The sequence below is a fragment of the Desarmillaria tabescens genome (assembly GCF_030435595.1).
Source record: "Desarmillaria tabescens strain CCBAS 213 chromosome Unknown EV420scaffold_148, whole genome shotgun sequence".
Taxonomy (NCBI): domain Eukaryota; kingdom Fungi; phylum Basidiomycota; class Agaricomycetes; order Agaricales; family Physalacriaceae; genus Desarmillaria; species Desarmillaria tabescens.
The window spans coordinates 69,967-83,962 of record NW_026848447.1 but is presented as its reverse complement, the minus strand read 5'-3'; the positions used below and the strand labels follow the sequence as shown (position 1 = coordinate 83,962).

The following is a 13,996-nucleotide window of genomic DNA, read 5'->3' as shown; positions in this document are numbered from 1 at the left end:
TCGGATGTTTTGCAATACATCAGGTCGGAAACTTGCATCCGAGAACAGGGCTGGAACAGGGACTGAAACCAACGAGGTAAGGAGGTCTGCCAGGTCCCAAGCTTGGTCCTCGTACCTTCTCTTTCGTCCCCGCAGCAACATCCAGTGATACCGTGGTACACTTCCCCCGGTTTGTTCACGGAACGAAGATCCACGTCTTGACCGCGTATCGGGGTCGAACCCACCAATGCGCAGCGAGATCTCGTTACGCCACATGCCCACACTGCATATATAGGCTTCACTCGGGATTAAACAGTCCTCCATGGGACTGTCGGGACAAAAAATGGACGATGAACGTTCCGTGTATGATGCAGAGAAATATAACAGTAAGACATGGCGCACAGACCATGGGCAAGTGTGAGAAGGAACAGACCGAAACCTACAGTGGCATCACGAGTGATCCACCAACACGAACGGAGAACTAGTCCATCTAACCACGCTGGGAAGGAAGCGCAACTGTCAAGACAACGTGGCTAACGAAGCCTGCCATTCAAACAGCATGTTTGTAGCTATACTCAAGCTTTTCTCTATGAAGGTCACGAAACGTAGGTGTCGGGCAACCGCAATCGACCAAGTCTGCTGTGTTGTGACGAACAGTACACCTGTAGCGGTGTTCTGTCTAGCGACAGCTCAAGAAGCACGAACGAGCAACGAAATTTCACTGTAAGCGGTTTGCGCGTGGGGGGGGGGGAAAAATAAGACAGGGTGGTGGCAGTGGTACAGGTTGTGTAGTACAGGATAACCAACGGCGCTAGCCGAAAACTGCCGCCTGCAGCATCTGTGGAATAGTTCTATAACGGTGTAATTTTGATGACCAATCATTATTTGCTATCCTTCTCTACTCCCATCTCTCGAAAAAATCATGGACAACCCTTACATCGCTCATCTACCCCCTCTCAGCGTGGCGCCGGGCCATCCAAAGCCAAATTGATACCTCGAAAGAGCCACTATTTGGTTTTTTGCCCAGAAAAGTCACCGGTAAACAGGCGCGGCAAGCTCTGGTTCGTTCTACACGTGCAGAGCCGAAAACTTTATCTGACAGTATACCTAGGAACATGATATAATCCGTTCACGAAGCAGCCACATTCGGCGCAGTACAAGAAAATCCTTGCCTCGCGAGAAAAGCTACCCGTGTATTCCCAGATGGATGACTTTTTCAAGATGGTAAGTCATATGCGCGTTAGATCTGAGGAGGGGTTTGAGTTCTGTTGCCCTTAGGAATAGGCCGACCCCTCTTCAAATGCGCCCTTTCTCTTCAAGTAACGATTCGGCTGATCTTTGCAATAGTTCAATGAGAATCAGATCATTGTAATGGTTTGGCGAGACTGGATCAGGAAAAACGACACAGTATGTGTTGCACATTTCCTTCTTATCAGATTGACACTCATTGCTGCCAAAGAATACCTCAATTCGTCGCGTACTCAGATCTACCGCATACAAAAGGCAAACTCGTAGCATGTACCCAACCTCGTCGTGTTGCAGCGATGTCAGTAGCAAAACGGGTGGCGGATGAAATGGATGGTGAGTACTGTTGACGTACTTGGATCCAGAAGGCTTACCTTGTTTCTAGTCCAGCTTGGTCGACACGTCGGTTATTCAATTCGATTCGAAGACATGACAGAGCCTGGTACAACTTTCCTCAAATACATGACCGACGGCATGCTTCTCCGGGAAGCAATGAACGATCCCAATCTCGAGCGATATTCCACTATCATCTTAGATGAAGCGCACGAGCGGACGCTTGCCACTGACATCCTCATGGGTCTCCTGAAAGACCTCGCAAACGCCGGTCCGACCTCAAGATCATTATAATGTCCGCAACTCTTGATGCTCTCAAATTCCAAAAATACTTTGGCCTTACCGCTGGTACACCGGCACCTCTATTCAAAGTACCCGGCCGTACACATCCTGTAGAGGTGTTCTACACTCAAGAACCCGAGCCCGATTACGTGGAAGCTGCTATCCGAACTGTCCTTATGATCCATCGAGCCGAAGACCCTGGTGACATCTTACTCTTCCTCACCGGTGAAGAGGAAATAGAGGATGCGTGCCGAAAAATCAAGCTTGAAGCGGACGATCTGGTAAACCAGGACCCAGACTCCGTCGGCCCTCTAGTTTGTATACCTCTCTATTCTTCCCTACCCCCTCAACAGCAACAGCGCATCTTCGACCCTGCACCTACTCCTCGAACACCCGACGGTCCCCCAGGCCGAAAGGTCGTTGTCTCCACCAATATTGCTGAGACGTCCTTGACAATAGATGGAATCGTTTACGTCGTTGATCCTGGCTTCTCCAAACAGAAAGTCTACAATCCCCGGATACGAGTTGAAAGTCTACTCGTAAGCCCTATATCTAAGGCCTCCGCCCAGCAAAGAGCGGGTCGTGCGGGTCGTACGAGGCCAGGGAAGTGCTTCCGGCTTTATACGGAGAAGGACTTCATGAACGAGCTCGAAGAGCAAACCCATCCAGAGATTTTGAGGTGTAATTTGAGTAATACTGTCCTGGAGCTTGTCAAATTGGGCATCAAGGTAAGAATCTCACGCATGAATACAAACACCTATTAATTGGTTCCAGGATCTCGTACGGTTTGACTACGTTGATGCTCCGGCTCCCGAGACGCTGATGCGAGCTTTGGAGTTACTGAACTTCCTCTCTGCGTTGGATGATGACGGTAACCTAACGTCCTTGGGTAGTGTGATGGCAGAGTTCCCGCTCGATCCTCAGGTACGTCTGAAACTCCCTTTGCAGATGTATCTATGGCTAACTTCTTTGCTTTAGCTTGCAAAAAATGCTTATCGTCAGCCCAGAATTCAAGTGCAGCAACGAAATCCTCACCATCACCGCTATGCTTTCCGGTTAGCGTTCTCGTTACCTACCTATCTATCACTCAACTAACGATAACTACTAGTACCGAACGTGTGGATACGACCGCCAAATGCACGTAACCAAGCCGATGCAGCAAAAGCCTTACTCACTGTCCCCGATGGCGATCATCTTACCATGTTGAATGTCTATAATCAATATGTTCAAAGTATGTTCCCGTCTACTTCGCCGCCCAAAACGAAATGCTCACTCAGCCTCACAGATAAGTATGAGAAGACCTGGCTGTACAACCACTTCCTCTCCGCTCGAGCTCTCGCGCAGGCGGACAACGTCCGTGCCCAGTTAGAGCGAACCATGGCCAAATACGAAGTGGAACTGCTTTCACTCTCGGACGAGAAGAAACTATACCAGAACATTCGCCAAGTACTTGTTTGTGGGTTCTTCATGCAAGTGGCGCATAAAGAGGGAGAAAAGGGAAATTATCTCACGGTGAAGGACAATCAGGTTCGTAACGTTTTCTGCTTGCCTTCGAGGCCTCGTGATTGATAGCATATGCAGGTCGTGGCACTTCACCCGTCCTGTGGCCTTGACACTCAACCAGAATGGGTCATCTTCAACGAATTTGTGTTGACGAAGAGACCTTACATTCGTACGGTATCCGAGGTTCGCCCTGAATGGTACGTTTGGTTCTTCTGTTTTGAGCTTCTTGGACTGATGACCGTCGTCTTTCTAGGCTATTAGAGTTTGCGACGAACTACTTTGACCTATCAACATTTACCGACGGCGAGACTAAGCGGGCGTTGCAACGAGTGGTGAATAAGAAAGCAGGCAAGGTTGGAAAGAGGAGTGACATTGCAAATGGAGACACGAGAGAAACGAAGAAGCGCAAAAAGAATTGATTACTGTCTTCAGTTGATGAATTATGTTCGCGACATTATCTTGCTACTTTTTGGCGACTCGCTTATAATTTGTGTTAGATTTAGATAGTGTCATCCTTGTCTATAACCTTGATACTGGGATGTTTTCCCTAGAATGTGTTCTTGTGATCGTTTTGCCCTCTGAGAAGAATCCGGACCGCCCGCGAGTGATGGAAGTCGGTTCATATGGGCACTCGATGTTCGACATGTAATTCGAGTTCTGAGGCTACCATAAAACCGTGCATGAATGCGTTCTTGTGATCCTTCTGCTCTCTGAGAAGAATCCGGACGGCCCGCGAGCGATGGAAGTCAGTTCACATGGGCATTCAACGTTCGACATTCGGGTTCTGATGCTACCATAAAAACATGCATGTGTGCTGCAAGGAAGCCAAGTTCTCATATTCCCGATGAAACTCTTCTTGTCGATTGTCCTGGCTACTCTAGCTCATGCTGGATACGTGGTTCAGCGAGGTTCCGTGTGCCATGTCCATGCCAGTGATGACTCTTCCGACGATGCCCCTGCGATCCTGTCTGCTTTTGATCGATGCGGACAAGGAGGAACAGTCGTGTTGAATGATGAACTCTACCATATCGAGTCGGTGATGAATACCACTGGACTTCGGGATGTCTTAGTCGATCTGAGCGGTACCATGCTTGTTAGTGCTTCCATTGATTCGAGGATGCAGTTAGTTGCTGACAACCCTGGTATTTTAGTGGGGAACTAATATCACGTATTGGCGCTCGAACGGGTTACCGCTGGGGTATCAGAATCAGACTACGGCGTGGATGTTCGGAGGGGATAGGGTCGTTTTTCGTGGACACGGGGTAGGGACGTTTGATGGTAATGGACAGCTTTGGTGTGTCGATTTTTTTGGGCTGACCATTGTGGTGGCTGAGGGGAATGTTGCAGGTACGACTTTACAAAGGGCGTATCTAATTTAGCAGGCCGGCCTATCAGCCTTATGATCACGAATACTACCAATTCGCTCTTTTCTGGTATCCGATTTGTACAATCTCAGTTCTGGACGATGGCTATCAAGAACTCGGAGGATGTTTTGTTGGAAGGGATATATGTGAATTCCACTAGCAATAGTTCGGTTAGTTCTCTCGATCTTCCTGGCCTGAAGCGCGCGCCCTAATGACTCACAGGAACCAGCGCGCAACACGGACGGTGTGGATACGTTCTACTCAAATCGGATCACGTTTCGTAATTGGACCGTCACTGGAGGGGACGACGATATATCCTTGAAAGCAAACTCGACTAATATCTTGATCCAAGACTCGGTGTTCCATGCCGGTTTCGGTCTTTCTATTGGGTAAGTGCGGACGCTTTCTAGCCCCGGATTCTTAAATTTGATTTGGACTTTTTTTTGGTTGGGTATAGATCTATTGGACAATATCCCGGTGTGTTTGAGCGGATAGAAAACGTTACCGCTGAAAGGGTTGCGTGCCTTGGAACCAGCTACGCCGGATGGATCAAAACATGGACGGGCATCCAGCAGGGTTATCCGCCGAATGGTTTGTAAACATTCTATCGTTTCGCAGCCCTAGCAGGATTGAATTATTTGATTTTAATTGTATAGGTGGAGGCGGCGGTCTCGGATATGCCAGAAATATCAGTGCGTTTGAGGTGATTCTATGTAGCGTAGTAGCACTAATATCTGCAAAGCTTTCCGGGATTTCGTCGTCCAAGATATTACCGACTCGGTAGCGTACATCACCCAGTGCACGTCCTACATCGGCGCTACGGGAGGGTGCGATACGTCCCTGTTCCAGATTTCCGACATCACTTGGGAGTCGTCCGTGGGCAATGTCGCTTCCGAGTATCTGGCGGAGCTGCAGTGCAGTGGGGCCGCTCCGTGCACCGGCATACGGTTTGGAGAATTCGACGACATAGCAACGAGTGGAAGTCGCACCATTTCGTGTAGTAATGTTTTAGATCCTGTGGGATTTAATTGTACGACATGACGCGGCATGCACCGACTTTATGTATTACTACTCAATTTGCCAAAGGAGGACTAGAGGCTTTATCCGCTGTGCCTAGGAACGTCGAATGAAAACATCTTGTACTTTTTTTTACATTCCATTAAACTATTTTACTGTGCTCTGAATAAGTTTGGGTTTGACTTGGGGAAATCACTTTATCTTATCTTATCTTTGATAGATCTTATCATACGGATTACATAAGCCAAGTACGCGTCCTGCTTGCGCGTCAGGCAAGAACCATTCTTTCACTCTCACCATGGATCATTTCCCTACAAACTGGGGCCGTCCAGTACGTTCTTATCTGTCGTCTTATTACTGCGTATTGATGATTCTTTCCAGAGAAACGACGCTGTTGACCTCTACGGAACGTACCCAATCGCACAACGACCTTATAATGGACCCAAAGCTTCAGCTGGTATTCAGCACACACAGTACGTCTCTTGTTTGTATTGTTAACATTTCGCTAGAGTAATTGTCTTCAGACAGCCAATAGTGACAGGAACGAGTGTCCTCGCTATCAAGTACAAGGACGGGATAATGATGGCTGCTGACAACCTCGGTGCGTATGAACCGCTTCCTTACCTTTTCGCTGTCTAATAAACACGCCATTATAGCCTCCTATGGTTCGCTCGCCCGCTTCAAGGATGTCCAACGTCTGCAAGCAGTGGGAGACTATACCATTATTGGCGCCAGCGGTGACATGTCCGACTTTCAATACATCCAAACTATACTCGACGAACTCATGGTGGACGAATTCACCGCTGCCGATGGTCACAGCCTTGGACCAGCTGAGATCCACGAGTACTTGTCTCAGGTCATGTACGCCCGGAGGTCCAAGATGAACCCTCTATGGAATTCACTGCTTGTCGGTGGATTCAAAGATGGAAAGCGGTATGATTGAAATCAGCGTCCTTCCGCCGATCTTGTCTGACTGCCTCTGGCAGATTTTTGGCATACGTCGACTTGCTAGGTACCACTTACTCTGCGTCAACGTTGGCGACTGGATATGGCTCCTACATCGCCCAGCCCCTCCTACGTAAAGCGGTCGAGGGCTACGAGGATGTCCTTACCGAGGAGGAGGCGCTCAAGATCATCGAGGATAGTATGAAAGTCCTGTATTACAGAGATGCGAGGAGTTTGAATAAGGTACATCCCTGTTCTGGCTCTTTTCAGTTTGAAATGTGGTTGCTCACCTGACTGAACCTAGTACCAAATTGCTAAAATCACGGCTGCTGGCACCTCTATCTCAGAGTCGCGTAGCGCGGATACGACATGGTCCTTCGCCGAAGGCATCAGAGGATATGGCGCACAGACGCAGTGATTCAATTCTTTTCATTTTGTTGCCGTTGTGTCGTTCAGAATCAGTCGTTTGTTCCTGGGTTGCTACGTACGTAGCGGAACGAGTTGGACAGGCACGTAGAGTATTATATATCAATGGATGTTATATTGCTCTTGCCGGTAACCAAGGCAGGGATGTGAAAATGCTCGAATGGCTGATAAACAAACTGTCGCGAGAAGATTCCTTCAGTTTAGCGGTACTTTTATGAGCGCATGATGCTTGATAGCTACTTTTTTGTACCACCAGATTATGCGCAATACTGCGTAGTCAAAAGGCTTGGAAAGTGCGTCGGGGGATCGACAGGGTTACACAGTAATGATTCCCACGATACGAACATGTACCGGAACCATTTCCATTGATTTGCCAACGTCTCCCTAGTTCTCCTTAGCCGCCTCCTAAATGAACGCTCCATCATCATGAATAAAGATGTGGCCTCATGCATCGCTCATATCAGACGACTGTATAGAAAACACCGCCCTGATGGTGATGGACATCAGCACACAGCGCCCAACCTACGACGGACAGGGATGATCGCCCAATCCAGCACAGGCAATCGGCGATGCCGACCTGGGTTATGATATTCCTCAGAGTTGTGGGGTGCCGGGTAAAGCTCATCAAGTATCAGAATTAGAAGCAACAGTTGATTGTGAAAAAGTACGGTCGGCCTCTCGAAACAATCAATTGATCTACTACATACATACTCACTTTCGTTTATTCCTATTCTCAAGGATTCACCGCTCCTTTATCTCTTCTGCGAAGAGGAATAACACACTCGTTTATAATTCGGTGGGCTGCCGTTTGTATTTGCCAGGGGCCGAACTAGTCGGCACTGACATAGCCTCCAGACAAACCGTGTCAGATCTAGGAGGATCTAGGGTGGAGGTCCCCACTAAACCGTGGCGCCGCATTAGAGGCCAGGTGCCTGTTTCTTCCTCCCACCTTCACCATCGTCGGGCGTCTTTTCGTCTTCCTTCGTCCTGCGAAGATGTTTCTTCGTTTTTCGCCTTCGCTTTCGCTACCGGCTCTCGCACTTCTCTTTCTGTTGGGGTTTACAGATCCGTGTCGCGCCGAGGCGACCTCGGAAATATTTCAGTGGGCTTTCGATAGCAACGTATGTGTATTTGGGTTTTCATCACTTTCTTCAGTACTTATCATCCTGTCTAGTCTGTGTCATCAACGTTGGAATCATGCCATGAATTCGGTATCCTCGTCAAGCCTTACGATCCTAATAACGATACCCATGGTGTACCACCATTTTATATGAGAGCTTATGAGAAGGGCGGTGGATTGATAACTTCGCTATTGGGACAGAATGAAAGCAATCTAACGTGGACGGTCAACAACCCCGTTGGTAAGCCCTTTAACATTTGCACCGCCGTACCGACGCTGAAACATGAAAAACCAGGTTCCGAGATACTGCTTAATGTCATCGATTCTGAAGGATCTTCTGGAGGAAATGCGCCCAAATTATTCACGGTCGGCAGTAAGCTTTGTGTTTAGTTCTCTCATAACGCATTACTTAACAGCTATCGTAGCGGGCACAACAACGAACTGCATTACCGAAACAAATTCTACTACATTCACGGTCACTTCTAACGTTACGGCAACCGAATTGCAGCCTTGCCAGCCATGGGGGCTGCGAATAAAAGGCGGCATTCCTCCCTATAATATTTCTTTAGTACAGACCGATTCTCCTGTGGTCACGAATGTGACCACGGGAGGAGATGATGATGCTTACACCTACATCAATCGAGCGACGAGCGGTCAAATCATGTTAGGTATGCCCCTTCATTTCATCTGTCATAAATCAAGATTCTCACCTACGCCTGACAGCTGGTGTTTCTGATTCGTGAGTTTGTATCATCCCTAATGATAGATGTTATCAGCTGACGACGAATTAGCGCCGGTGCTGTAGCTTGGGGGACACCATCCATTACGCCAACTGGTAAGTCGACTGGTAGTCATCGAATCGAGTATGATTGAGACTGATTAACTCACGCTAGGCAATACTGACATTGATTGCGGTTCGCTTCAGAGCGGGAGCGGGAACGCCACTGCCTTGGACGCCGCCGCTGCAGCAGCGGCAAACGCGGGCAAAAACAAGAACCATGCGGGACTTATCGCTGGGGTTGTCGTAGGCGTCTTGGCCTTCCTGCTGTTAGTTACAGCAGGCTGGTTCTTCTGGCGCCGAAGACGACAAGCCCAAAAGACGAACACAGAGATTGATCCTGACGTCACTCCGTATATGCCAGTGAGCCCTATGTCCGATAACAGCAGCCAAGCTATGACCATCAACGCCTTTGTTGGACATACCCCCGTCTTGCCCCACACGCCAAAATCACCTTCTTACAGTAACGGGTCAACTACCATGTCCGATGTGTCCAGGTCTCCGTCCTCCGGTGTCAGTTCCCTGCCTCCCTTTGATCCTCGTCGTTTGATGGAAGATGGAACTGAGGGAACCTATCAAACCGCGTCCCTGTCGTCATCTGCCTCAGTTCGACCCGGTTTCACCAACTTCCCCCAATCGTCCATCCGCCGACCGAGTAAAACTGCGGAAGGAGGGTTGACTACCGCAGAGCCGGATTCGTCGGTTTCTGAGTCGATTGGGTCAGCGGGAGGCGTACAGCGTTCACAGTCGGCTATGCCTCCTTCGTCGAACGGAGCGTATGACCCATGGCCTGCGCGGCCTGCGTCGTACGGTACACGCGAGAATGTCACTTCGACAGGCGAAGGAGAATTGATCATCCAGCATCGGGATGGAGGTACTGTGCGGGAGCTGCCTCCTCCCTATGCAGATCGCTTTTCACAGAACCGCGTAGAAGAAACCCCTTCATGACCAGTCTGGTGGATTCGAGTATTTTCGTTTGTAAACATTCTACGATCATTACCATCATGTACTTATGGGGTGTTTCATCGACTGTAGTTTTATCTATTTTTTCGATCCCAGTATACCTGTAAAATCGTTATAAAGGTAGTACTGCGATCACCACTTCGTTTTTCTTTAGCATACGCATACTATTATACGATTTTTTTACTTACCGAGTCAGACTGCGGGTATCTGTAGCTACATATCGACACCTTTCATAGATTGAATTGTTTGATTGAATATAATGATGATTCGCCCGAACGGTGGTGAAACAATAATCGTTTGTAGACTCAAGGAGGCGTCTGTCTGTCTGATTAAATAAATAAAGGTCGGGTGTCGATCGTTTCCGTAGTCCAGAAGGGGAAAAATCCCGCTCGGCAAGCTCTCTTCGTTCACTCATGTCCTGCACGCATTACTGCACGGACCACTATTCTGCTCAGCTACGCTCGGAATGTCTTCGGGAATATATCTTGCCGCTTTTTGTCCGATTCCGATTCCGACTCTCATGTTTATTTTTTTTGGGTTCAGATCCAGTTGTGCAGCACAATCTTCGCATAATATCGCTTCTGTTCTACTCGATGTGAGAAGCACTGTTAGGCGACCTGGACGGTGATACAAAGGGAGTGGCCAGGAATCATGTATGTATATGGCAAGTTCTGGCAGAATGTGCCATACGTCCCCGCGTTGACAGCTTAAAAAATGCCGCATCGGACCTCTGGGCCGTAGGGCCTTTGCCAAATTCTAGACGACTGTGCAACGCCAATCGCAACTTTGTCTCTTTCCATCACAAGTGCTTGACTTTAAGACTGCCCATTGCCATGCCTAGGGCTGAAAAAGTAAAGAGTACGCGCTCCGCCCGCCCTCATCCGTATGCTCGAGACATTTCCCCGCCTGCTGATGTCGGCAACTTTGGTGAGAACCATGGTAGGTCTTATTACGCGTATCAAATCTGGCTGTGAAAATTTAACTTAGCCTTCGCAGTAGAGACTCGTAGGCCCGTAAAACACGTTTACCAGCTCTTGAATCCTGAGCCTCGTCAGGCCATGCCTAGCCCAGGTATAGTTGAGCGCGAGTTGTCTTTTTCCCCGTCGCCGTCGCCTGTTCCTGTGAGCAGCTCTTCAGAGGAGGAATCCGATGATGAAGAAGGGCACGATCAATATGACGACGTCGAAGATGACTTTTCCGGGTACGAAGAGCATCTTGGTGAACCCGGCGTGTGGCCTCGCCCTTCATTCGACCGTTGGAGAGGCGAGGTCGACGTTCGACGAACAAGCGCATCATTGCGACGTTCTGTCGCAAATGGCTTACAGTCTTTTCTGGATGAAAGGATAGCCCCGCTTATTCGAGCGCCTAGTAGCCCAGTCTATGGTGTCTCTGAGTCGACGTCGTCGTCGGTCTTGAGTCAACAAGGACGGGTCCGAGATTCTCGGTCACGTAATGATTTCTGCAGGGACCCTTATCTTGTCCTCTTCTACGGGGAAGGGGATGACTCTGACCAAAATAGCAACCTGGCGGAGAAGGTCAGGGATGAATTTCTGGAGATTCAGGATAATCAGGTAGTGCTTCGTATGGGTGAGATTTTCGTATACAATTGCGTTCTAAAGCTGATGGTTGCTGCATTAGACCAACTACTAGACTGGTGGTTGGCCCGGTTCACCCTAGAAGGGATGGCTCCATTCTCCGGAAGGATGGGCGATTTCTTGCGTTTCGTTCGCCGACATGAAATGATCAAATTTTCGACCAACTCTTTTCCCGCGTTTTACAAGGACTGCCAGAGCGAACTTCGGCCGCTAGGTATGCATTTCGCGTACTCCAACGGAGTTATACCCTCTCGAACTGGCAGTCCTTGGAACATACTCCCTGCAAATCCTACACATATCGCTACTCTCGATGCATGCCGCCAATTGGACATAGATGCGGATACATGCAATGTTTTTGTGGTCTTTGCAATGGCCGAGATTTCGGTGAGTGAACAGGGACATTCCATCGCGTTCGAACGTTTGCTCACATAGTGAGTGTCCAGTCTCCTGTTATTCCGCCGAACCAAGCGCCAGCGATCTCAGTGAGTTGTTATTGCATCCGTCTTTAAATAGCATACTGATGATGCTTCCAGACCAATCAAGATAGCCCCCATAGCGCGTTTTACGTAGTGCCCACAGAGACTCGCTCTTTTCTCTATACCTCGACTTCACTGCAACCTCCAGCGACGGCGTCGTGGATACGCAGCTACCACAATCCCCCGCCCCGCCAAACATGGGACACAGAGTTCGCCGACGTGGCTCTGCTTTTGCGCAAGCTTCAACGGCGCCCATATACGACTTGCTACAAGCATTATGCCATCGTGTGGTTCCAGCACGAGATGTGCAAAGCGATGGGTCTGCAGGCGGCCTATGGATCCCAAGGCGGCATGGACGATGTCGCTGATTGGCTTACGGAACAGAAACAGACGCCATCAAGGCTCTTGACCGTCAAGCGATCAACAATTCAAAACTGGAAAGCGAAGGTCTATTCCAACACCGAGAGCTTGTACGTGAAGTTCAAGTCTTTCATTGAAAAGGGAGGTCGGATACCACGTAAGTGCGACCCTCTGCAACCCAAAACGTCTCACTTATAGATGCTTTAGCTGAGAGCGAGAGGCTCTACATTACCGTGAAGGTCTGGGTAACCAACGATCCTGGTGCTATGATTGAGCGCGGTGGTTTCTATACAAACGAAGAGTCTATTGCGATGAGTGCAAAGGGTTCGGGACACCTTGGTGCTCTGACGGATGAACATTTTGCTGCGCAAGTCGCAGCTCATCTCAGAGCTGATTCGACGTGGTGGAGGACGGTATGAGGACGTGTTATGATTGGTATTTAGAGTAGTAATGTCGAGTAGCAATAGGTTTGGCTCTCCAGCAGGTCTGGGAACGTACCTAACTGCGAATAATCAGGTGCACCTTAGTCGTATTGTTTGGAAAGAAGATCAGAAAAGGTCGATTTCACGCGGTCGATGGCGTTCCCCACAGAGCGGATTCAGGTGTGTATCAGACAATTCACATTTGTTCTTACTCTGTATCGGCAGGAGCGGCTAGACCAAGAAGTTTGAAGGCCAGCTTCTATGACTGAATGAGAACTGCACACGCGATCCAACAAAGGCTCGTGCACAACGTGACGCAATAATAGCCACTGTAGTATATTACCCAGCAGGTGTGGCAATTCTTGTCTGAACAGCCCTGGCACAACGAAGGCTTTGAGTACGTCCTCAGGTACAGTCAAGCGCGGCATGGCCAATCTGATATGCAGCGGGTAGGAGCTATACACTACAATATGCCCACTGCCCAGCCCATTCAACGACCGCATGTAAAAGACTTAACGGGATCATCCGCACCGAAGTGGATCCAGCAAAGCAACGGGACCGCGATGAATCATAAATTCTGAAGCCTGAGTCATATTACATCGTATTACAAATCGAGAGTAGACATAAATTATAACAGAACTAGCTGAGAAGGGTTCAGATAATGAAGTGGTAATGAAAAGAGATTTGACTCACTGACATGCATATGGTTTAGGCGCCGAAACCGTACAAAGTACGGCCAGAGCGCTTCAAGGCGTACACCACATCAAGGGCAGTAACCGTCTTGCGCTGGATCCGAACTCTCGTCAGCATAATGCATTGGGTGATAGAGAAAGTGACGCACCTTAGCGTGTTCCGTGTATGTGACAGAGTCTCGGATGACGTTTTCAAGGAAGATTTTCAAGACACCACGGGTCTCCTCATAGATAAGACCAGAGATACGCTTTACTCCACCACGACGGGCGAGACGACGAATGGCGGGCTTGGTGATACCTGGAGCACCGTTAAGAGAATATAAGACTTGGATAATAGAATCGCCCTACCCTGGATGTTGTCACGAAGAATCTTGCGGTGGCGTTTGGCACCGCCCTTTCCGAGTCCCTGAGGGCATCGTCAGTACAAAAGCCGCAGCACAAGCATCGTCAGCTCGCACCTTTCCACCCTTGCCACGTCCAGACATTGTTGATATAA

The 13,996-nt window shown here is 48.9% G+C and overlaps 6 protein-coding genes across 6 annotated transcripts; 5 read left to right on the top strand and 1 right to left on the bottom strand.

Moving 5' to 3' along the window:
* Positions 1 to 1,180: 1,180 nt before the first annotated feature.
* EV420DRAFT_1592958 (P-loop containing nucleoside triphosphate hydrolase protein) lies at positions 1,181 to 3,780 on the top strand (the record flags this gene model as incomplete). The annotated part of the gene is made up of 13 exons (XM_060474949.1): positions 1,181 to 1,203; positions 1,364 to 1,386; positions 1,439 to 1,560; positions 1,610 to 1,828; positions 1,930 to 2,567; positions 2,614 to 2,763; positions 2,788 to 2,789; positions 2,818 to 2,894; positions 2,948 to 3,070; positions 3,125 to 3,366; positions 3,421 to 3,539; positions 3,596 to 3,695; positions 3,734 to 3,780. Coding segments are annotated over 13 exons (1,883 nt in total), but the record flags the coding sequence as incomplete, so codon positions are not given.
* A 134-nt stretch (positions 3,781 to 3,914) lies between these two features.
* EV420DRAFT_1592953 (pectin lyase fold/virulence factor) lies at positions 3,915 to 5,892 on the top strand. The gene is made up of 7 exons (XM_060474948.1): positions 3,915 to 4,435; positions 4,494 to 4,636; positions 4,690 to 4,876; positions 4,929 to 5,095; positions 5,164 to 5,297; positions 5,363 to 5,398; positions 5,449 to 5,892. The coding sequence occupies exons 1-7, from the start codon at positions 4,187 to 4,189 to the stop codon at positions 5,745 to 5,747; spliced, it is 1,215 nt and encodes a 404-aa protein (XP_060322004.1). The 5' UTR covers positions 3,915 to 4,186; the 3' UTR covers positions 5,748 to 5,892.
* Positions 5,893 to 7,281, top strand: EV420DRAFT_1592949 (proteasome endopeptidase complex beta subunit). Its single transcript, XM_060474947.1, has 6 exons — positions 5,893 to 6,054; positions 6,105 to 6,196; positions 6,248 to 6,324; positions 6,380 to 6,656; positions 6,710 to 6,911; positions 6,973 to 7,281. Exons 1-6 carry the CDS (start codon positions 6,022 to 6,024, stop codon positions 7,084 to 7,086), a joined length of 795 nt encoding a protein of 264 aa, XP_060322003.1. The 5' UTR covers positions 5,893 to 6,021; the 3' UTR covers positions 7,087 to 7,281.
* An 808-nt stretch (positions 7,282 to 8,089) lies between these two features.
* Positions 8,090 to 9,940, top strand: EV420DRAFT_1653148 (uncharacterized protein; the record flags this gene model as incomplete). The annotated part of the gene is made up of 7 exons (XM_060478717.1): positions 8,090 to 8,215; positions 8,269 to 8,455; positions 8,510 to 8,587; positions 8,640 to 8,882; positions 8,938 to 8,953; positions 9,006 to 9,049; positions 9,108 to 9,940. 7 exons carry the CDS (start codon positions 8,090 to 8,092, stop codon positions 9,938 to 9,940), a joined length of 1,527 nt encoding a protein of 508 aa, XP_060322002.1.
* Positions 9,941 to 10,788: 848 nt separating this feature from the next.
* Positions 10,789 to 12,805, top strand: EV420DRAFT_1653147 (uncharacterized protein; the record flags this gene model as incomplete). The annotated part of the gene is made up of 6 exons (XM_060478716.1): positions 10,789 to 10,894; positions 10,952 to 11,542; positions 11,594 to 11,934; positions 11,994 to 12,032; positions 12,084 to 12,543; positions 12,594 to 12,805. The coding sequence occupies 6 exons, from the start codon at positions 10,789 to 10,791 to the stop codon at positions 12,803 to 12,805; spliced, it is 1,749 nt and encodes a 582-aa protein (XP_060322001.1).
* Positions 12,806 to 13,516: 711 nt separating this feature from the next.
* EV420DRAFT_1653146 (histone-fold-containing protein) lies at positions 13,517 to 13,985 on the bottom strand (the record flags this gene model as incomplete). The annotated part of the gene is made up of 4 exons (XM_060478715.1): positions 13,517 to 13,594; positions 13,650 to 13,798; positions 13,849 to 13,906; positions 13,959 to 13,985. 4 exons carry the CDS (start codon positions 13,983 to 13,985, stop codon positions 13,517 to 13,519), a joined length of 312 nt encoding a protein of 103 aa, XP_060322000.1.
* Between the last annotated feature and the right edge of the window lie 11 nt (positions 13,986 to 13,996).

Excerpts from the sequence above, each read along its gene's own strand:
- EV420DRAFT_1592949 (XM_060474947.1), top strand. The coding sequence starts at position 6,022 with ATGGATCATTTCCCTACAAACTGGGGCCGTCCA. Across the intron at positions 6,055-6,104 it reads CTACAAACTGGGGCCGTCCA|AGAAACGACGCTGTTGACCT; the intron begins GTACGTTCTTAT and ends GATTCTTTCCAG. Across the intron at positions 6,325-6,379 it reads GATGGCTGCTGACAACCTCG|CCTCCTATGGTTCGCTCGCC; the intron begins GTGCGTATGAAC and ends ACGCCATTATAG.
- EV420DRAFT_1592953 (XM_060474948.1), top strand. The coding sequence starts at position 4,187 with ATGAAACTCTTCTTGTCGATTGTCCTGGCTACTCTAGCTCATGCTGGA. Across the intron at positions 4,436-4,493 it reads ATCTGAGCGGTACCATGCTT|TGGGGAACTAATATCACGTA; the intron begins GTTAGTGCTTCC and ends CTGGTATTTTAG. Across the intron at positions 5,298-5,362 it reads GCAGGGTTATCCGCCGAATG|GTGGAGGCGGCGGTCTCGGA; the intron begins GTTTGTAAACAT and ends TTAATTGTATAG.